General features: G+C 38.7%; 2 protein-coding genes across 9 annotated transcripts in view; one reads left to right on the top strand and one right to left on the bottom strand.

The window, feature by feature from the left end:
• The window catches only part of arhgap22 (Rho GTPase activating protein 22), a 28,319-nt gene extending 22,963 nt beyond the window's left edge, over positions 1–5,356 (top strand). For both annotated transcript variants that reach the window (XM_041788665.1, XM_041788666.1), the window contains exons 5-10: positions 723–933; positions 1,031–1,163; positions 1,306–1,379; positions 1,761–1,882; positions 3,491–4,505; positions 4,587–5,356. In XM_041788665.1, coding sequence (XP_041644599.1) covers positions 723–933; positions 1,031–1,163; positions 1,306–1,379; positions 1,761–1,882; positions 3,491–4,505; positions 4,587–4,806 — 1,775 coding nt within the window. In that variant the 3' untranslated portion in view covers positions 4,807–5,356. The remainder of the gene's footprint in view (positions 1–722; positions 934–1,030; positions 1,164–1,305; positions 1,380–1,760; positions 1,883–3,490; positions 4,506–4,586) is intronic.
• A 132-nt stretch (positions 5,357–5,488) lies between these two features.
• The window catches only part of mapk8a (mitogen-activated protein kinase 8a), a 30,182-nt gene continuing 14,819 nt past the window's right edge, over positions 5,489–20,851 (bottom strand). For 5 of the 7 annotated variants that reach the window (XM_041788668.1, XM_041788672.1, XM_041788670.1 and 2 more), the window contains 7 exons: positions 18,785–18,950; positions 16,984–17,055; positions 13,655–13,837; positions 13,408–13,532; positions 13,218–13,281; positions 10,554–10,631; positions 5,489–9,403 (listed from right to left, as the gene is read on the bottom strand). In XM_041788668.1, the coding sequence (XP_041644602.1) occupies positions 9,225–9,403; positions 10,554–10,631; positions 13,218–13,281; positions 13,408–13,532; positions 13,655–13,837; positions 16,984–17,055; positions 18,785–18,950 (867 nt within the window). In that variant the 3' untranslated portion in view covers positions 5,489–9,224. Of the gene's footprint in view, positions 9,409–10,553; positions 10,632–13,217; positions 13,282–13,407; positions 13,533–13,654; positions 13,838–16,983; positions 17,056–18,443; positions 18,516–18,784; positions 18,951–20,851 lie in introns of all 7 variants that reach the window. The other 2 variants (XM_041788669.1, XM_041788674.1) reach the window with 2 other exon arrangements.

The raw sequence follows: 20,851 nt of genomic DNA, 5'->3' as shown, positions 1-20,851 counted from the left end.
GCAGTTCATAAAGTGTCCACTTGAAGCTGGCTCTAAATCCAAGGAATCCCCATTGAGTCTAATATTAAAATGTCCATTCTTAGAAGAGAAATGAACATGTTTCCAGCTTGGTAAAAAAAAAAAGATTTTTGTTACTAATCTGTCTTAAAGCTATAAATTATGCACACGTTTGCATAATTGGGGGCATAGTTGAGTTGACTGACAGGTGAGCGCAATGTATCTACATGCAAGGAGGCTTAGAGTCAGGTGGTGATAATATTTCCTTTTTTTCTGTATTGCATTGCTCTGCACCACTGGTTTTGTTTTCACATTTTGCCTAATTATAAAAAAGAGAAAAAAAAAAACCCCTATTTCCAATATGGTGTCTGCCATTGTTTGGCTTTCATAGGTCTTTTCACTGGGTGACATCACTGAGACTACGTCAATGTTTTATACACTCTTTAAAGCAAATGGCACCCATGATATGAATTATTGCTAGCTACTGCTTTGGGAAGGTAAATTGAGTTTTAGGGGTTGGTGGGAGGATGAATATCAAACATGACATTTGCTGGTATACTCTCCTGTACAAAATGATGCATTTTACATAGTATCACAGGCATTTCCAGTGCTGATATACTGAAAGAATAGATTCAGTTTCTGTATTTTACAGTGGATAATTGGATGTCTTAAAGGACCGACTCAGAACTAATGGTGACGTAGTTTTCTGTGTTTTTTGTCTGCAGGGGTCTTTGGGCAACACCTAGAAGAGACAATGTTGTACGAGGCTCAGTGTGGCCCTCAGAGAGTCGTCCCTGTGCTGGTGGAGCAGTGTTGCAGTTTCATACGGGAACATGGGCTCAAAGAGGAGGGTCTTTTCAGAGCTCCTGGACAGACCAATCATGTTCGAGAGCTGCAGGATGCGTTTGATCGAGGCGAGAAGCCGGTGTTTGACAGGTGACACAGCAGAGGGGATTTTTAATCTCCAGCATCATGGAAACCTATATTTCTATAGTGGATGGCATTCTTTATGTCCACTCTGTGTCTCTTACAGTACCACAGATGTCCACACAGTGGCGTCACTGTTAAAGCTGTACATTCGGGAGCTGCCAGAGCCCATAATCCCATTCTCCAAATACACACAGTTTCTCTCCTGTGCTCAGCTTCTTACCAAGGATAAAGCAATGGTAATTACATGTCAGCCTAGCACTTTCCTGGAAATTTTCCAAACGCTTTCTCCATGCCAAAAAAAGAAACCTGCTTGAATCTTCTTCAAGTAAATGTTTGAAAACCCTCCTTGAAACAATTACAATGTCTTTTTTGTTGAAGGGTATCTCAGAGCTAGGAAAACAGGTGAAATCACTTCCTCAGGTCAACTACAACATCCTTAAATACATCTGCAGGTGAGTAAACATGATCTGTCATCTGTTTAAAAATAAATTATTAATGCACCAATTCAACTCTGATAGGTTTTTAAATCATTGTAATTTGCCAATCACTGTGTGATGATTGAGGCTTTGACACCCTGTCATACAAGGAAAATGGCATCCATCACACCCACATCTTTGTCATCAGGGGAAGTGACATCACATTGATTGATGCTGAGTGTGAATAGTTACAGTCAGCTCTGCTGCCATACAATTATTGCAGACTGTACCCACTCACCAGCCAGAATCATGACTCAGTCCTCTTTCATTAGTTTCATTTTCACCAAATGAAAAAAAGAATTATGCTAATCGTTCAGTGAATGAGTCAGCACTCATGTTTTTGTTCCATCTGCTCAGGTTTCTCGATGAGGTTCAGTCTCACTCCAATGAAAATAAGATGAGTGTTCAAAATCTGGCCACTGTGTTCGGACCCAATATCCTTCGGCCCAGAGTGGAGGATCCTGTTACAATGATGGAAGGTGGGTGACGATATCAACATAACATTGTCTAACCTGTACTTCAAATATAATTTTCTTTTTTTGTCTTTTTTAAGGAGGCATTATTAAAATTGATTTTAAACTTTACAATCAAAAGGCAAAACAAGGCTTAGACATGTGCAAATACATGTCTGTATAAACCTAGCACAAAGACTAAGGAAATTTGTGTTTGGTAGTTTATTTCTTTTTTGTAACAATGCTTCTCGGCAATAAATCTTATACAGTTGGAAAGTCTGTTTATTTCCCTTTTAAATGGTGCTGCATTTGTAAATGAGACATAGCAATCATGTTGAGCTGCAGCAAGAACTGCATTCACTTCAAGAACTTTTGGAGCTCAGTGCATTTTCACTGCAGAGACCAGGGTCTAGATACAGATCCAGGAACTCAAATGTTCCCTTTCATCAAAGGTAAGAACTTCCTTAACCCTCTGATACTGGCATTGTCGTATACAAGAAGTAACACGGGTTCTTATAAGTTAAATTCCTTTTGAATCATAAACCATAGCCTCTTACCCTTTTTCATCTTAAAGCTAGCTATTGTGTCATTCCAGTGACGCTATTCGTGCCTTTGAATTCCTTATGAAAGCTTTTCTAGCAACCCTGGAATTTGGGTGACATTTTCAGGGTTTTCAAAGATTAAATCAACACCAATAAATCTGACAATTAACATATTTTTATGAATTTGTTAATCCATTTTCAATTTTTTCTGCAGCTAGCGGCTTATGCTTAATGCCATTTTTGTATCACACAATTACATTAACTATGGCGCAACTATAACTGTGCAGCTCCTGGTGGAGATGGCCTGAATAGCTCATAATGGAGAGAAAGAAATGGAGAGGCTGTGATGTGGCCCTCTGTGTCACTGCAGACAGGAAATGCATAGAATAATGGCTTACATTGAGCCAATGCAAAGAGGTGCAAGGACTTTTTTTGTAAGTATATGAATATTTAAATTTTTTTTTGTCCCAAAGGGATGGGAAAACAAGTTTGTGCAAAAAAGTCTTAGCCATAATTGTTTACTGTGTCACACATAAAAAAATTTGAGTTTCAATTTCCGTTTATTTATTCTTTTTTTAATTCAATTACATTACTGTAGCACACACATTCTTAAAGCCCAGGTTGTCCTGAAAAAGTATGAAAAGAAATTGATTTTCCACCACAGGGTTGATGTTTACAAGCTGTATAAGATGATAATTTCGGGTGAGACAAATTGGTTAAAAATAGCTTAGGGTTAGAGGCATAAGTACAGGAGCCTTTGTAACTCAAAGGTGCTGAACATTTCTGATGAGTAATCCAAGCTTTCAGAAGACCACTAAGGATCGAGTAGTTTGCATGTCTGGATAATCATTATAGGTCTTTAGATCTTACCCTAACCCAAACTTACCCTTGGCCTACAGCCAACAGAGGACTGGGGGAACATTTCAAGCCTCCTGAAACTCATATGGGATGTTCATTGACCAAACATCCTGTTCATTCCCATTGGAGCTGAAAAGCAATGTTCAAAGAAATGGCAACCTGGGAAGTTAAAATCCAACTCCTATTTACTTTTCTTGCAGGGGTATAATGTGCACATGTTTTTCATTATTTACAGGGAGTTCCCAGGTACAGCATCTTATGACCGTCCTGATCAGTGAACACGCTCAGCTTTACCAACGAGAGGAGGAAGAAAAAGATACTAAAGCCCCCCTACAACAGAGTGCTATCCAACGGTGCAAGGTGGAATGGCTCTCACAAGAGGACACTGACGCCCCCATATCCTCCTCAGGCCAAGGCTCCAAACCTTCTAAAGAGAAACCCCCACCTTCCACCCCTTCTGCAGACACCAAGCCGACTGCACAGAGTCCTGTTACAACTCAGGAGAAGATTGAGGATTGTCAAATTGAAGGGAAGGGCAAAAACAAGGCAGAGGAGAAAGTGGATGACAAAGAGGACAGTAGAAGTGAAGGGAAAGGTGGGAGTGATGCAGCTGTTAGTCCTAGTAAGCAATCTAAAGCCCCGCCCACGTGGAGGACCTCCTTCAAAGGTGGTGCAGCATCTGCAGGGCCAAGGGGGAAGATCGGCGGGTCAGCAGGGGACGTTTCAGCAGCCGGTGGGAGCAACTGGCTGATGAATGGCCTGTCGTCTCTCCGATCTCACAGGCGAACCACCTCATCAGGTGAAAGACTTAAAGACTCGACTCTGTCTCTAAAAGACTCCACCCTCTCTCTTAAAGAGACCGCTCTTTCACTTAAGGATTCACAGAGAGACTCTGATGAAGACTCCCCTCAGACATCCCTGTCTCACAGAGCCCTACTTCAATCCCACAGACTTTCTGCCTATGATAATGTCGCCCCTTCTAGTTTAAGCCTTCCTGCTGACACCTCGTCTATCTGGACGTCCTTTGAGATCTCACTGGCTGATCCGGAAGGAAACGACAAGGCGGTAAAATCAGGGTCGGGTCAAGACAGACCCCCAGAGGTCAAGGACAGTACGAGCACTCTGGATCACAGTGCAAGTGTCACTGAGGATGACCTCCCAGTAACAAACGAAGGTCTTGCCATCAAGCTGAGCGAGCTCAAGCAGGAACTGAAGAAACAGAGGACAAGCTACGAAACCTGCATTCGCAAGTAAGAATGAGTCATTTCCTTTAAAAAAAAAAATCCTCTAATGAGTGTGAGTGATCTTAAATCCCTTGTCTTTTCTGTAAGGTTGGAAGAGTCCTGTTCAAAGTACCAGTCCCAGGTGAACCGCCTCGAGGAGGAGCTTGACCAGGAGAGGAAGAAGTTCCAAATGCTGGAGATCCGACTCAGGAACTCGGAGCGGGCGCATCAAGACGCAGAGAACCGAAACGTTCTCCTCCAGCGAGAGATGGAGGAGTTCTTCAAAACCCTCGGGGATCTGACTACAGGAACACCACGGACCAACTAGACCAGACCAACCTGCCTTCATCTGGTCCATCGGAGGTGGAGGAGGAGCTTGATAAATGGGAAGACCAGCCAGCCCCAAAGCTTTGAAGACCAAATACCTCTAGTGCAGTACAACTTACCACCGTGTCCTCTTAAGTATTGCCGTCTTGTGCCTACACTGAGCAGTGCCGGTGCCAAACGAGAGCTCCTCTGGACCAAGCACCCCTCAAAATACCATTCCCCAAATACTATAATACACCATAGATCATGTAGCTGATTATTTATTGATGAGACTACTCTGAAAGAGAGCAGAAAAGGTCTTGTATAGTGCCTTGCATATGCATTCATACTCCTTGAACTCTTCTGTATTTTTAACTACATTATAGGAGGGTTTTATGGAAAGGACTAACCCAAAACAGTCTAGGATTTTTGCACGATTTCCTGAACAAAAGCTTTGAATGCTTTGGTAGGATCAGGCACAAGTGTTGTCTTAAATTTAACTCTTAAATCCCAAAAAGTTCCTCTTCTCGACTGCAGTTTGCCAAACTCATAGTTAAATAAATAGATAATATAAAAATTTGGGTTGAATTCTTATGCAAGGCACCATTTATAAGGTATAGATTTACCAAACATGTCCTGTTCATTCCCATTAGAGCTCGTATTTGTGAAAAGAAACGTAGTCAAAGAAACGACAGTGTGAGATGTTAAAATTCAACTCTTTATTTGCTGGAGTTGAAGGTAGACAGTTTCCATTTCTGATGTATATAATTAGTCTGTTACTGTTAGTGAGGCAATTCAGATCCAAAGGCTAAAATTTACACAACTGGCCTTACCAAATCACACCACAACAGGTTAATTCTGTGCTGTCAGTGTTTGTCCGAACCCTCAGAAGACTGCAGCATCATCCCAGAAGTGCTGAATGGCTTTCCTTTTATTTCCTCTAAATGTACCTGCACTAAAAACCAGATTTGCTCAGAGAAAACTCATGCGTAGTCTATTCTATCTTCTCTATTTTGGAGGAGATGGAGGAGAGGAAAACTACAAGAAGAGAGGCCACAACATTGATTCGAGATGTGGCCCAGAAATGGTTCAGGACATGCGTCACAATCCCCAAAGTGCATTCTGGGAGCTGATGCTAAGGGGGGGAAGGGAGGTCACTGTCTGGAGTGCCCGACCATGAAAAAGGGCAAGGGGACAGGTTGGGAATTTGAGCCATTGAATACATCCAAAGGTTATCGTGGCAGGTAGCAAATGCCTTTTTCCTGACTCAGAAAATATACAAACATCTACAGTAAAATGTACAGATCAATCACTGGCTATACTAATCTATGAATTATATTGCACAGAAAACCAAAAAATAAACAAACTGCATATAAATAGTACTTCTGAATGAAATGTACATTACATACAATAGACGCCTCCAAGCTTGAAATAAATAAATAAATAAATAAATTAGAAATACAGAAAATAACTGGAGTTTTTCTTTTGTTCTCATTTCTTTTGAACGGTGTGTGCCATGATATACATACTGTATCGTCAAAAAAAAACGTTTGTGTGCATTTGTGAGGTAGAACTCAGAAAGACGCACCACAAGAGAGAGGGGCATCTGCCACAGAGAGGACTGAAAATCACTGAACTGAGTAAGGGCACTTAAATTAAATATCTTAAATATCAGACAGCTGTGAAAAATGTCTGACAGAACCTGCTGAAAGGGTAAAGTGACTCATTCAGACAAAAGCTGCATTTCTGTAACAGGAACTTTGCCTAGGGAAGTGAGACTTTACAGGAGTGCCTTCTTACTATAAGGACCCAGGAGCTTGATTTATCCCCCACATTTCCCTTTAGCTGTAGTACACCCTACTAGCACAGGAAATTTTAGGACACAAACTTTTCTAATTCCTCACCTCACAGCATTAAAGTCATTATTTCACATCTGCAGACTGTATAAAAATGGACATGTCAGCACCCCAAAAGTGAAGCCAAAATATTTGGCGCTCCCTCTGCAGACTAGCTGCAGTATGGGTCAAAAGCTCCACCTCCTGCATGTTAACAGATTGGCAAACTTTTAAATTCGAACATGTCTAACAAGTTTTCCTAAAAATGGTGCTTTCATTGTGAGCCCTCTTCACAGTGCATTTTCACAATAGTAATCTAATAAAGCTCCGATATCATTACACCTTTAAACATTCATTTTGATTAACACCGTTGCAACATTGGTGTCCCCTGTCTATAATTCACAATGTATTACAGGGTTGGGGAAGCAGGATAGAGCATGACACAGCAGGAGCTCCACATGACAACAGTGCCACATTCCTCTGCTGGCTCTGCTGATCCTGTCTCGTCTCTTCAATGTCACTTTGATGAATGTTATCAATGAGTACATGTAGATGCACTTTACTGTTTTGCTTACCTTTATATTTTGCCTTGTTTAGCCATACTTATTGTTTGCATTCTTCGCTGCTCAAAAACACATGCCCTTCCAGACCGTCGTTGTCATATACGACAAGAAGTGACACAGGTTATCTAAAGTTAAATAACTTCTGAACCACAAATTGTAGCCTCTTACTTTCTCCCCTCGTGTAGCTAGCGGTTGTGCTATTCCAATGACGTGATACGTGCCTTTGTAGCCCTTACAGAAGCATTCTTAGCGAGCCTGGAACTTGTGTGACTATACAAGGGCTTCAAAGATTAACTCCACACCAGTAAATCTGATATTGAACATCTTTTTATTTACTTGAATCCATATTTGATCACTTATTACTGCTAGCTGGAATGCTAACGGTTATACTGTTTCTTTGTGGGAGCTGTCAACCAATGGCAGGTTGTACTGTCATATCATGCTGTGTCATACTGTCAGGAAAAGATGGTATAGTAACATCTCTAATTTTAGTTATTACATGCTAAAATGACAGATATAACGTCATGATTGACACCTCTGGCATAAAAGATGGCTCAAGCACCAAGTTTACTGATAGTTTTTATGCATTTAGTTTGCTTACTAGGACTAACAGCAACAGAAGTGTGTTATAAAGAGAAAATTCTTCTTCTTACTATCATTATATGTGCACCAGATTGGCCAAGAAAAGGGGATGAGAGATGCAAACCCCCTTTCCAAGCACATTAATGGAACAGCACCTTAAAGAAATTTGTCTACACATTCATATTGATATCAAAGTAGCACTGTATAGGGGTGTACTCACAGAGTGTGACAGGTAATTTGAGACAAAGGTGTCAACACCACACCTTGAAATGGCAGTCTGACTAGAGCTCAAGACTAACCTAAGTGTCAATGAAGAATCTTTTATGCTGTGAGCTCCGCAGTCTGATCTTTGCAGTTTACAATAAATGTGAGTTTTGGTAAGCAAAAGGAGTGGGAAACCAATAAGAAGGCTCTACCAGCTCATCTCTACCTCTCAGACTCTGGCACCAAACTAAGTCACCAGTACAGTATGCCAGCGGCTGTCGTGGTGGTATTTTGGCTTCATTTTGTACAGTGGGAAGAATCTGAGACTTCATATCCATCTTTATACACTCACTGCTGCTGACTAACCTGGGTTTTTACTTCTTGATAGATATATAGACAACATTTACTCAGAAAAACCCCTCGGACTAAAAGTCCTTCATGGAAATGCAGCTTTAGTCTCTGGTGACGGCCCCCGAATACAGCACTCGTTCTAGCCAGTGGTGTGGCCTACATTAACTCATTCCAGCACTAACAGCATCATTGGCTCCTCACTTAGCCACATTTCTTGTCACTTACATTCACCCTGTTCTTCCTCATCCAACAAACAATCACTTATAAATTACATTAAAGTAAAAAAAGTTAAATACAGTCAGTTTACAGTATGCTATAGTAAAAAATAAGAAATTCAGTGTCAGGGCAATAGACCATTTGACTGCTTGTCAAGATGCACACAATCAGAAGTGACATAATACTAAGAAGTTTCTTGGATACACCAAGGGGACACTTTCTACAAGAAAGATGGCGGATATCAAAAATCATCCATTCGCATTAGGACCCAAGATGAAATGTGCTATAGTCTACTGGTAGATAAGTGTCATTCAGATGTCCCTAAAAATTAAGCAAATTCAAAAATATACTCAACATAATATTTCAGTGCTAACAGTATTGTTTTTAACTGTGTAGCAGCAGCCTAATAACAGTTCACCCAGATCCCTCTCTTTCAAAACATACATCACAGCTTCACATCAAAACATACTCTGATTCTTCGCAGCAAAAATACAGTAATAATGATACAATTTAAACCACAATCATTTACAGCAGTGTGAGGGGAGGGGAAATAAAAACAAAACTGTACATCAAAAGCTCTACAAACTAGCATGAGAAGTTCAATTGGCCTAAACCGTCCACCATCGCACACACAAATGAGGACAGGTTTGTTTTTTTTCGTGTGTTTACGTGTGTGGAGTATGTGTGCGTTATCTGCAGCAGGCTAGTGCACCCAGAGTGGTGTGGCTGTCCAGGCTGCTGTCTGTTTCAGAGGCCATGGTGGGGTCACTGCTCGGGTCAGTGGGCTCTGTGGACATGGATGAGACGTCGTTGGCTGAAGACGAGGAGGAGGACGTGGGCTGGGGGGGGCTGTCGATCACTGCTGCACCTGTGCTGCGAAAAACACACGTCAACGCATAGGTTTCATTGAAATACACTGCAGAGTATCATTATCTGAAGAGTCACAAACAGCATGCACATTAACAATTAGATCCCTCTTGGTCATTAACTTTTAATGACCAAGAGGGATCATTTTATTGTTAAAGCTTCATATTTAGGGGCTACTTTATTATAAGTGCTGCACTGTAGATCTCATTGCAGTTCAGACTTCAGGCTGTGCAATTACAGAATCGTACGAAGGGCTGCAATGATAAGCAGGTAAGCAGGACATGTGGCACTATACCCTCTCATAGATGAAAAATTTAAGGCTGTATTATCTAAATTTGTCCATGGGAAAAAATGTTATTCTTAGGCGTGGTCGACATGGTCTAATTGTCTTTTCACAGAATTTTTTTTGTTGTAACAGTATTATATCAGGGTAATTCAAAATTGAAAGACATAATGCATTTAAAATACAAATTTGGGGGTGACAAAACTCCTTCTCCCCCAAAACCAAACCTATGATGGCATAGTGAAGTCATATCTGGGCGTAAGACTACAGAAAAAGGTTTTTTAAAGTCTGTCTGTGTCCACCTCTTTGTAACTTAACCTGTGGTGTTACGTTTCATTCCTCTTTAGCTGAGGTGTGTCAAGCTGCTACTGAAAACACCGCATTTCCTTCAAAAAAAGCTCTCAAGGAAAAACAACAACAGACTTTTATTGTAAGGATTTGTTGGCAGTACCATTTTTATCCTAGACTTTGCTTAGATTAGCAACGCTGGGCTCAAGACACTTCGTCTTGCGCAAGCTTTATGTTCTAATGTGTCTATTTTTTTTTAAGAATTTGCAGCAGGCCTATCAAAAATGTACCAAACTTTTTTTTGTTAGTTTGGACACCTCTGTTCTAAGGCAAATGATAGCAGAGCTTTGTAAAGGTGATATTACAGAAATGCAATGTTGAAAGAAAATAAAAATGTAGTTGCATTGTAGTTTGATGCACAGCTATAAACAGAGTAAGAACCATTTGACCATGAAACAACACATTCATGCTTTCATTAATCCTTTTATAAATATGATTAAACTCAAACAAATAAAAATAGCTTTGATTCACAGTGATTCATCATTTCCTTATATCTTGTAAAGTTCTAATGATTACTCACCTAAAGGAGGAGGCTGCCCTCTTATCACTCCATTCTTCGTCCACTCCTCCCATTCACTCACTTCTTTGTAAATAAGCTCTACAAATTAAAGAACAGAAGAAGGTTAAGTGGGGCAGGAGACATAGAGTTTATGTACAGTCAAAGTGTTTTGCATACTGTAAAGTCCACACAGCATCATGTTTCTAATTTGGACATGCTATGCTGGTGTGACCCTTCTCAAAAATTAGTGAGGGGTCATTATCACCTGGCAGGGGTTAGAATGAGCTCATCCTGCTGCTCAACTGAAAGTGATATTTACTCACAATCTGAAGCCTTCCCATACTCGACAGACTCATGTTCCCGTTAGTGGAAAACACTCACTGAGAGCCTTTAAAGGAGGTTCGAGCCATAACATGCTTAGGAAGCCAGAGTGGAAACATGGAGCTCCTTCTGAAACAATTTCTGTGACCGAATAACTTAATGTGTAAACATCATTGAGTGTCACACTAGTTTCTTTTACACATGTTTGAAATTTCCATTTTTTTTTATTAAAAATTCATCACATCAAGGCCAGAAGAATTACTTGAATCTGGCAGTTTTTATTTCCTCATGAAGAGATCTAGTTTGCATGAAATTCATCTTTTTATTACTGTGAATTTAAATTTATCCAAGTAGTTTGAGAGCCCTTTCCCTCTGACATCACACTGAGGGGTGGAGCTTTAATTCTTTGTCCAGACTTGCCAATCAGTGACACACAGAAAATCTGGAACATTTTATTTTAGCTTTATTTTGGTTATAAAACTCATGTTTGTGATGGTTTAAAACATTAATAGCAGGCTCCAACCTCATTACTCTTGCAGATCTTTTTTTACATAGAGGAGTGATGAGAGAGTATCTTAAGCCCCCTTTAGAGCCTACAGGTAGATGCAACTTAACAAGACCAGCAGTTGGTAAGGTGTTTGTCAGGTAAAACACATAATTTTACATGACAGATGTGAAATGAACACAGCAAAAGTCATCTGTCTAAACTAGCCTACAGGCGTCGCCCTGTTGGTTTTCAGCATTTCTTGAATAAATAAGGGAGGGATATTTATGAAACATAGGGATTTTACTTTTTTCCTGTTTAAAGTTCATCTCAGCTTATGGGTGAGCAAATATGTTGTTTAATCAAAAAAAGATGGTCTGTTCTACTTCAGGTATTCACTCTCTATTGTCTTTTCCCTACCAATGGCTTGAAAAACTATGAAACAATGATCCTGAAACACATCAAAATTCAGACGGTGTTTCCACCTTACTGTGAGTTTGACATCAGCATAAAAGAGCTGTTATGGAGTTAGGAAAATGTTGTTAATTCAAGAGACGGACTGAGGGTTGACAAACAGCTAACAAAAACCTTTTGCCCCGGGGGGTCAAACTCAATCACATCAGGGGATTCTGAATTTAGGTCTATTCTGAGAGCCTATCAGGGTCAACATTTAACCATAAACTGTCAACCTTTCACCAGTAACAAAATAAGAGTAGAAATTTTTTTTTAACTGATGGTATATCATTTTGAGATTTAAAAAAAAGTCAAGATTGTAAGTTTAAAAGCTCAAAACCTGAGATAAAAAGTCTAATTTAAATTCAAAAGGTGAAAACACAAATTTAAAAGTTGAATTCATGTTTTTAAATGGCAAATATTACAAAGATAGTGAAATCATGAGTTCTAAAAGTCAAATATGAGATCAAATTCTAAGTCAAGAGTTTAAAAAAGTCAAAATATAAGCAAAAGATTTTAATTGTGAGTCTAAAAGGTAAAAATGTGGGATTAAAGGTAAGGACTTGAAAAGGTCAAAACGTGTGATAAAATTTGAAATGATGACTTAAAATGATCAAAATATGAATTTAAATGAAAAATTGTAATTCTAGAGTCAAAAACACAAAGTAAAGTCAGAATTGGGAAATATAAAATGAAAATGTGAAACAAAAACACAAATTTATGTCTTTTCCCACATTCCTTCCTTACTTTTTACAATTCTTATGACTTAACAAGGAAATCTGCAGATCTTGTACCGGTGGGTCAGTTATAATATTTTTGGGGGCCGGGTATAATTATACCAGAAGGCGGATTTGGCCCCCGGGCCTCGAGTTTGACACCTTGCTTTAGCCAATCCCTAACTCATTTCTCTTGTTAGACAGTAATAAGGTGTACACTGGGGGTGCAAAATATTAGATTTTTGTCAATATCTAATATTTGTACAAAATGACTTGTTTGTATGGTAAATATTTACAGTTAATAAAGGCAGATCTTTGTAGCCAAAATATTGGTTTAAATATCAGCAGAAATTTTCATAACTGTGGATACCGATAATTGGTGAATGGTAAACAGCAGCAGTGTTGAACACTAAAAGTACCAGTTAAACTTCAGCAATACACAACATCTTAACCAAACCTGGTTTTATTTTGAAAGTCTAATGAATAAGGCCCCTCAACAGAATGTTTATAAATGTCCAAGTTCATTTCATCATAATGTCACTCTTATTTTTTTGATTATTGTTCATGGAGACCTGTATGGCTATATGTCATAGCATTTTGGTGAACTTGTGTGCTGCCTCAGGAGGCCAGAGAGTAAATAACAGGCATAAGTGAACGCTCATTAAGAGGAGTGGTGAGTGCAACATTAAGAATATGAATATGCTTTCTAACCTTTCCACTCTTCCACGGTATGCTCCCTCTCATCCAGCTGTTTGTCGAGGATCTTCGGAGGAGGCTGAGAGAGACAAAAAGGTGTAAATGGCTCATAGGCGCTACAAGAACTGTGCCAACTTTCCACTTTAACTTCAAATCTCATGTGTCCCATTTAAAGACTGTGCGTTCCGATCTGCGATCTACTTACTGCTTCGACTTCAGCTGGGTCGTACCAAACATTAATGTAGGGGTGCTGCAGGGCCTCATCCACAGAGATTCGCTTGGAGGCATCGATCACCAACATCTTTGACAGGAGATCTCTGGCTTGGCTTGCTGATAGGAGACACAAGAAATAGATAAGATCCTGCTGCTATTAATCAAGTCTGCAATTTTGGTTTGATGACAAAGCTCCATGTGATTTATGGACATGATGTGTTGAAGATATGAAACAGTACCTTTCAGTTTGCTGTGGTCAGAGTCAGCAGGAAAGAGAACGTCGGGGAAGAGTTTCTCGAAGCTGTATCCGGCGTAGCGTGGCCTGTTTTCTACGTATGTTCTTACTGACTGGTTCAGCTTCATTAGAAAGTCCTGAGATGGAGTGCCTAGCTGCTCGATTACCTTGTTCCACTGGTCAATGTCTGAAGTGTTAATGTTAAGAAAAACCAGCCTCTCATGCACACAATTCACTCCTAAACATAATGAATTGCAGCAGCAAGTTGGTGTGACAAAGTTATTTTCAAGGTACGCACATATGGCAAGCAGTTTTAACCCTTTATGCACACTGATTGAAAAACTTGGAAATTCAAAATTTATGCCCTAGAAGATTATTAGTGGGCATCCAGAGAGGTTTTATCTAAAAAAAAAAAAAAAAAAAAAGAAAGAAAAACATTACATATTCAGATGTCAACTATGGGAAATAAACACAAATAGACTCTAATGAGCATTTACTTGCACATATAAAGTTATTTAAATACAAAATATTAGTTTTACAATCATGGTGATGTTATCTTTAGATTCTGACCTCTTTTAGGGGAAAGACATGGCAGTGTAAGTTATGGTGGTACCACCAGTTTTATCTTGAAAAACCTAACATAAACACAAATATTGAATAACTAAGTGAATTATAGCACTGATGAGGCTTACAATAAAAAAAAAACCACATTTATGCCATTTAAGTTGGATAAAGCTATTATACTATTGTAAAAACAACTAAAATTTAATTTATTTAACTACTTATGCCATTTATTTTTCTTTACCACCAGAAAACATAAAAACATCACAAATATTTAATGTCTAAATCAGTTTAGAATAATAATAATAATAATAGTAAAAAATAATAATAATTACTTTGAGAATAAAGCTCAGAGTAAAAATAAAAATGGACATATACCACATAAGTCTAATAAAACTTTTATGAGGTTATAAATCTGACCAAAAACCACACCCATTTTATTATTTTTACTTTTAAATTTTCTATAAATTTGTAAAATTTGCCACTGGATCACTTTTTTTTACAACAGTGGCAACATCTAACTACACTATAGAGCACTATTATACTGTTTAATAATGAGTTATTTGACAAGAAAATACCCTTAGTATGGCTTGATAGATAAGTCCGCCACATGTCTTGACATAGACAACATTTTACACCCCTCAACAGGCATATGTCCAATTATGGTTCCTCCGTTTCTCACGCTTAAATTTCAGTAATTACTACTCAAACAAAATCTATCATGACATTTAGCACTACTATACAGCTGTATAATGTGTGAGTTTCATCATTTTATCATGGTTAGTTATGATTTTAGGGCCATATGTTTGGGACCAAAAGGGAAGCAAAACTGCATTTTTCGAGTTCTGGAGGAAACAGGAAGTTTGGGACATCTGGGCCATTGCTGATTGGTCAGATGTTGTGATGTCACTTTCTGTGATGGATAAGAGCATTGCAACATCACTTCCCACTTCCTAATGTGACTGTGCCCCCATCTGAGGGAAAACAAGCCCTTAGATTGAATGGTGGTAGTTACAAAACAGCAGTGACAATGCGATTAAAAGCCATTGTGTTGTGTTTCTTGCCTTAAACAATAAAAAGCCATAATGTAAGGCATGTTTTATTATTTTTAAATGATGAAAGAATGTCAAAGAATAGCTCTGTGTTTTGGCTGAAACTAGAGAGGAGTAAAGCGGGCTAATGTTGGACCTGTGCCGTGTTCTTAATGACTTCAAGCTAGTGATCGCTCTATGACAGCAGGAGTCTGTCTGCCTGTTAACAGCTTTTTCACACATTCACTAAATTCTTTCAAGATCCGACACATATTAGGTATGTGATGTCAGTTTATGACATAAATAGCCTACATTATATGTGTCACTCACTGGCCATTGGATTCTCCCAATAACCATGTAACAGTCTAACGGTTTTCATATTTTCAGCTTTTAAATCCCTCATGACCCAATCTTTCCCATTTAGTGCCGTTTATTTTTATGGAATGTTTTCCTCCAGAAAGTGGAGAGGCTGGCATCGTTTGAGCAAAGTACCCAGGTGGATTGCTCATATCCGTGTTGACTGACGTTCAGTGATTGGCTAAGAAAAATCATCTGGTTCTACTATATCACAGAGAGTTGGGGGAAGCTACAAAGAAGTCAATAAAAGTGGGCATATACAGCCCATCCTGAAAACTTCAGTATTTTTTCAAGAGTTTTGTGCTTGTGAAAGCAGCTTATGAAACATGTTGGAGTCTCTAAGTGTCACATCCGTGAGAACACAGAGCTTAGAACAACAAACCCAGAGGGAGTGGGACAACTTCATTACTCATTCTTCCGAGGACAAATGACTTCACTTTTGTCATCTGTGTGTTTGCAGCTTCAGTTTAGAAAATCCACAGCGTCATTCCTTCCACACAAAAGGAACATTTTGGATATCTTGAATTGCTTCTGGAAAAGCTCCCATCTCAAATATCTCAACTCAGTTGTTACTAGTCATAACTTTCATTTCAGGTTTCCAAAAGTAAAATCAGATATCCATGATGACATTTAAATACCTAGAAACCCTTGACTATTGATGCCATTTGTCATTATACCATGTGCTTACATAATATCATCTCACCCAGTTCTTCCAAGTGATAACACTGCTTAGAGTTGGAGAAATGTTACTATAGATATCTAAATTTTAAGTAGTTGCTTTAAACATTAAAACTGCTTGCCACATTAACATCTCTAAATACACACACATACAGGCCAATAGAGCTATAATATTACAACCACTTAATACTTACCTATGCAGCTAACTTGGTGCCTTGCATGCTTTATTAATCCCCTTTACATTTTTCCATGTTTTCAATGCTGCAACCTGGAAATCAGATAGACTTTAGCCTTCATTCTTTGATTACCAGGGCTTTTCAAAAGAAGCCTAAAGGCACTTAGTTTGATCAAATTTTGTAGCTCATTTTAATAACTCTCAAACCCCTATTTTTGAAACTTCCTCACTTTTTAAAAAACTTGGTCTATCTCATTCAAACGCAGTAAGCTCCATCTTATTGCAGTTGTTACAAGACAAAAAAACAGGAAAGTGCAAAAGGGGTTAATACGTTTCCAAGGCACCGTACAAAACCACTGAAGTTCTAACAATAGGAGGGTGTAGCAGAGCAATGATTGAGGTCATGTTTGTCATGTGGAAAATTGGAAAATGGATGGCAAAGTGACGCAGGGAAACTCTGGATGGTGTTGGATCTCTTCACACAGAATGAAGTGATGACACAGGGATCAATCAATGACGAGGGAAGGATACGATCAGTGCCGGGGAACAACACACTTCCCCTGATCATCTCTGCCACAATACAGCCCACTGACCATACATCCACTGGAGGTGGACGTTTAGATGACGGGGAGGTGGACATGCAAATAAACAAAATGGTGAGAAAATAAGAACAAAAATAAGTGAGGGAATGCAGACAGAATGGCAGCTCTGATGAGTTGGGATGAAAATGGAGAACAGGCAGCATCAGCCGGATGAGAAATGCAGCACTGAGAAGATTCAAATGCAAGCTGACATGTTGATGAACATTTACAGCCAATGACTGCCAGAAAGCATCAATGTTACACTGCACATTATTAACATTCCCCAGTGACTATATTCACAAGGTGGCTATTTTCTGTGATGTTCAGGTGGGAAGATAAGAAACTACTCAAATGTCATACTTCTGTATTCAGGGGATAATAGGCAATAAATTTAGGGTGTCTGCCATTAAATTTAAATTGACTGCTTCCAGATTGGACAGACAATTAACAGTTTAAATCTAGAGGGAAATCTGCAATTTTGAAATTCTAATGTCAGAACCAGCTACTAGTCAATAATAAGCTCAGAACACTTGTATACAGTCTCAAAAAATGCCTCAGTGAAACTCATTAAAAGCACAATTTCAACTCCCAGCAGTTGAAAACATGTATTTTAGGATACAAGGCTTTTATTCTGGAAACTTTGCTTCAAACTTGTAGTTTTATTTGCTGGTTGTCACCAAATATTTGCCATTTTCTAATATTTGGCATTAGGGGAAACTGGGGGAACTGTTGTAAGAATGCATTACAATCTTAAAAAAAAAAAAAAAAACCCAGCCAAATTCCAAGTTTTAAATCATTATTCAAAGCTGCTAATCCCCTTCAAGGAAATCCACTTTGTATGTAATATTTGAAAATATTTATTTTTTGTGTTTCTACATTAAAAACATGAGTTTTTGCACCAAAGCAGGCATTTAAAGAATACAATTTCCCCAAAATATTCATATTTGATATTTATGATCTGGTCTGATCTTGATTAAAAAAATTAATGCAAAAAACTAAGTGGACAAGTCCAAATTAATTTGAACCTTGTGAAATCAAACAGCTACCTTATTTCCTTGAAAATCCATAACAAGTTCATTTTTCTGTGGCTTTGTTTGTGTTTAAATCTCTGATCTACCTATAACAGCAGATCAGCATCCAAACAGGAAGTCAATCACCCTTAGTGCAAGTCAGAAAAATCCAAAATTACAGTGACAGTGATATTTTAAAATGCTATAAAAAATGTAGATTAGCTACAGATATTCTGAAAGTAATTGTGTGTTTCTCATCATTAGCTTGACATCAGGGAAATAAACCATAGTGTGAATATAGTTACCCTGGTACAGATGCCCTGAACAGTGCAAAGCCCTTTACAGCAAGAGTTAAAATTTAAAAAAAGTGTTTACAAGTTTTGAAAAGACCCAAGGATACAATCCCTTCCCGGGAAGAGGATTTTATGACGAACCATTTCCGCCAGTATGCATCCCACAGACCATATGTCCACTAGTAAAGTGGAACACGGTAAACAAAGCCAGTAAGAGGTGAGAGGAAGGCATAATGACAAGTTAGTTATGCTCAGGAGGATAGTTAGTGGGTATTAATGCAATAAAAGCTCCACATAATGTATTAACATCAGCGTCATGCAGCTTTCAGAGTGTTAAAATAGAGTATTCAGGTCAAAGCATGAGTTAAAAAGGATCCAACTCCAACATTTAATAGGTAGAAACATTTCACAGACATATAACTGCAATCATTTAAAGATAAAGACTAACCATTGGCCTGGTAGCCCATGCCCAGGATCACCTCTGGTGCTCTGTAGTAGCGTGTAACCACATATGGCGTCATGAGGAGGCCTGTGGCAGCTGTTCGAGCCAAACCAAAGTCCAGAATCTTCAGTGTGCAGTCTGACTTGACTACTATGTTACTGGGCTTGAGGTCCTAGCAAGGAACAAACATATAAATGTAATTATTTCATGTTAATTAATTCTAATAGAAGCAGAAAAGTACATGCAAATTAACAGCTTTAAATGCAGTGACAGACAATACGCCAATTCAAGTAAGAGACGTGGCATAAATTAGAAAAACGCCTTCAAATGCAATTTTGAGACCCCCACAATACAATAAACTTCATGACTCATAGCTTTTTAAATTTTTCTATGAGAGAACTGTTTTTATTATTCACATGACAAAATAAATCATCCATCATGACTAAAACCCTGCAGGTTCCACCCCCTGCTGCACTTTTTCTGAGGATTACACAATTTTGTCTACATAACATTTCCCTGCAGCACAAACTGCTTACTGAGCTGATTTGTTTGCTAGTGTAATTCAAGTCTGCAGCTTTAGATGAATCAAGTTCATGCATTTTAAGATACTGTTCATAATACTGAACAGCTTGGTTGTTTCTAAATAGTAAGGATAAAGTTTTAATGAAGATGTAACACTTCTGTGACAGTTGAGTGTCTAACATATTTAAAGTGAGAAATTCTTGTCTTCATCTCCCTGATTGTTACTTTGTTTTTCATTACTTTCTTCATGATAATATGCAATTAAAATCAAAGTGCCTGCATATGATTTAAGCCCACTTATTATTGATCCTTATGAGGAAATGATGCATTAACATTCCCTTCCTAATCAATAGAAGTCAGAAGTCCGCCCTGGCTCACACTGGAGGCAGCGAGGGGACTAGAGTTATGCTTGAAGGATTTGTTAGGCTTACTGCCTTTATTTTCATAGGACAGATGAAGAAAGACAGGAAACATGGGGAGAGAGAGTAGGAAGACAAGCACCAAACAGCCAAAGCATTGAGGACTCTGTAAGTGGGCACCTGCACCAACTGAGCTAAACTGGCAGCCTGCTTTAAGGATCTTCATTAAAACACCAATGTTAACTTCAAAATTTTTAAGTAAAAATAAAAAAATGTTAAATACAGTCCTGTGCACAAGTGGAGGGTGCTAAGGAGGCATCACGGGCCTTGTGCCACAACCTAGCGCTGGCCGAACACGTCACTTGGCAGCCAATGTCAAACTCGGCGGCATGGACATTTTCAAACCTGGTATTACACTCAGAGACCCCCAGTGGTTTTTGGGACCCTGGGACATCCACAAGGGGCTTGTGGAAACCCTACTATCCCCCAAGAAGCCTTGAATACTTGCCACATGCACTCCATACTCTGCCCTTAAGCTGTGGACTCTGTTGTTTTTTCAATATATCATTTTCCCATGCCCCTGGTAATATAAAAGGACATCCAGAGCATGACTGGGGTTGTGTCAATCCTCCTCCATCCTACATCTATGCCTGACTTCAGCCTCAATTTTTAGATCAAAGATGCCTTGAAGTTCAACTGTTTTGAATATAAATCCAAAAGCAACACAAATCATTTCCTGGAGTTTTCGTTAATCATTCTTTCAATTTCAGTTTCATGGTCGTGCAAACCAAATTAATGTCTTATACTGATCCAAAATGTAATGAACTATGTGTGTATTATTACTATCACTGTTTATAGCAGGACTAATTTAAGCCCTTTATAAGGCATACAGGATTACATAAAGGGCATGGAGGCTGTAAAACTTTCTTTGCTTGTGTGACAGACAGCCATAACTGAGATAGAAACTCTCTCTAGAGTCTAACTTTGTAAAGAAACCATTTTCAGTGAGAGACAGCTTTATTTAGCGTTATTGTGTTTTCTTAAATACTGACTAATCAAGTCTATTATCTCGAATCGTTTCACCCAAGTGTGCAATTAGTTTCACTGAATAGTGTTCTTTGTGGCTTCTTTTGTGCACTTTTTGTATCTTGGCTTCACTGTAAGTGACAGAAAATTCTGAAGTTTTCAGGCT

Source organism: Cheilinus undulatus, linkage group 6 (genome assembly GCF_018320785.1).
Source record: "Cheilinus undulatus linkage group 6, ASM1832078v1, whole genome shotgun sequence".
NCBI classification, from domain to species: domain Eukaryota; kingdom Metazoa; phylum Chordata; class Actinopteri; order Labriformes; family Labridae; genus Cheilinus; species Cheilinus undulatus.
Note: the sequence above shows the minus strand (reverse complement) of the source record. Positions and strands in the feature narration are given on the sequence as shown.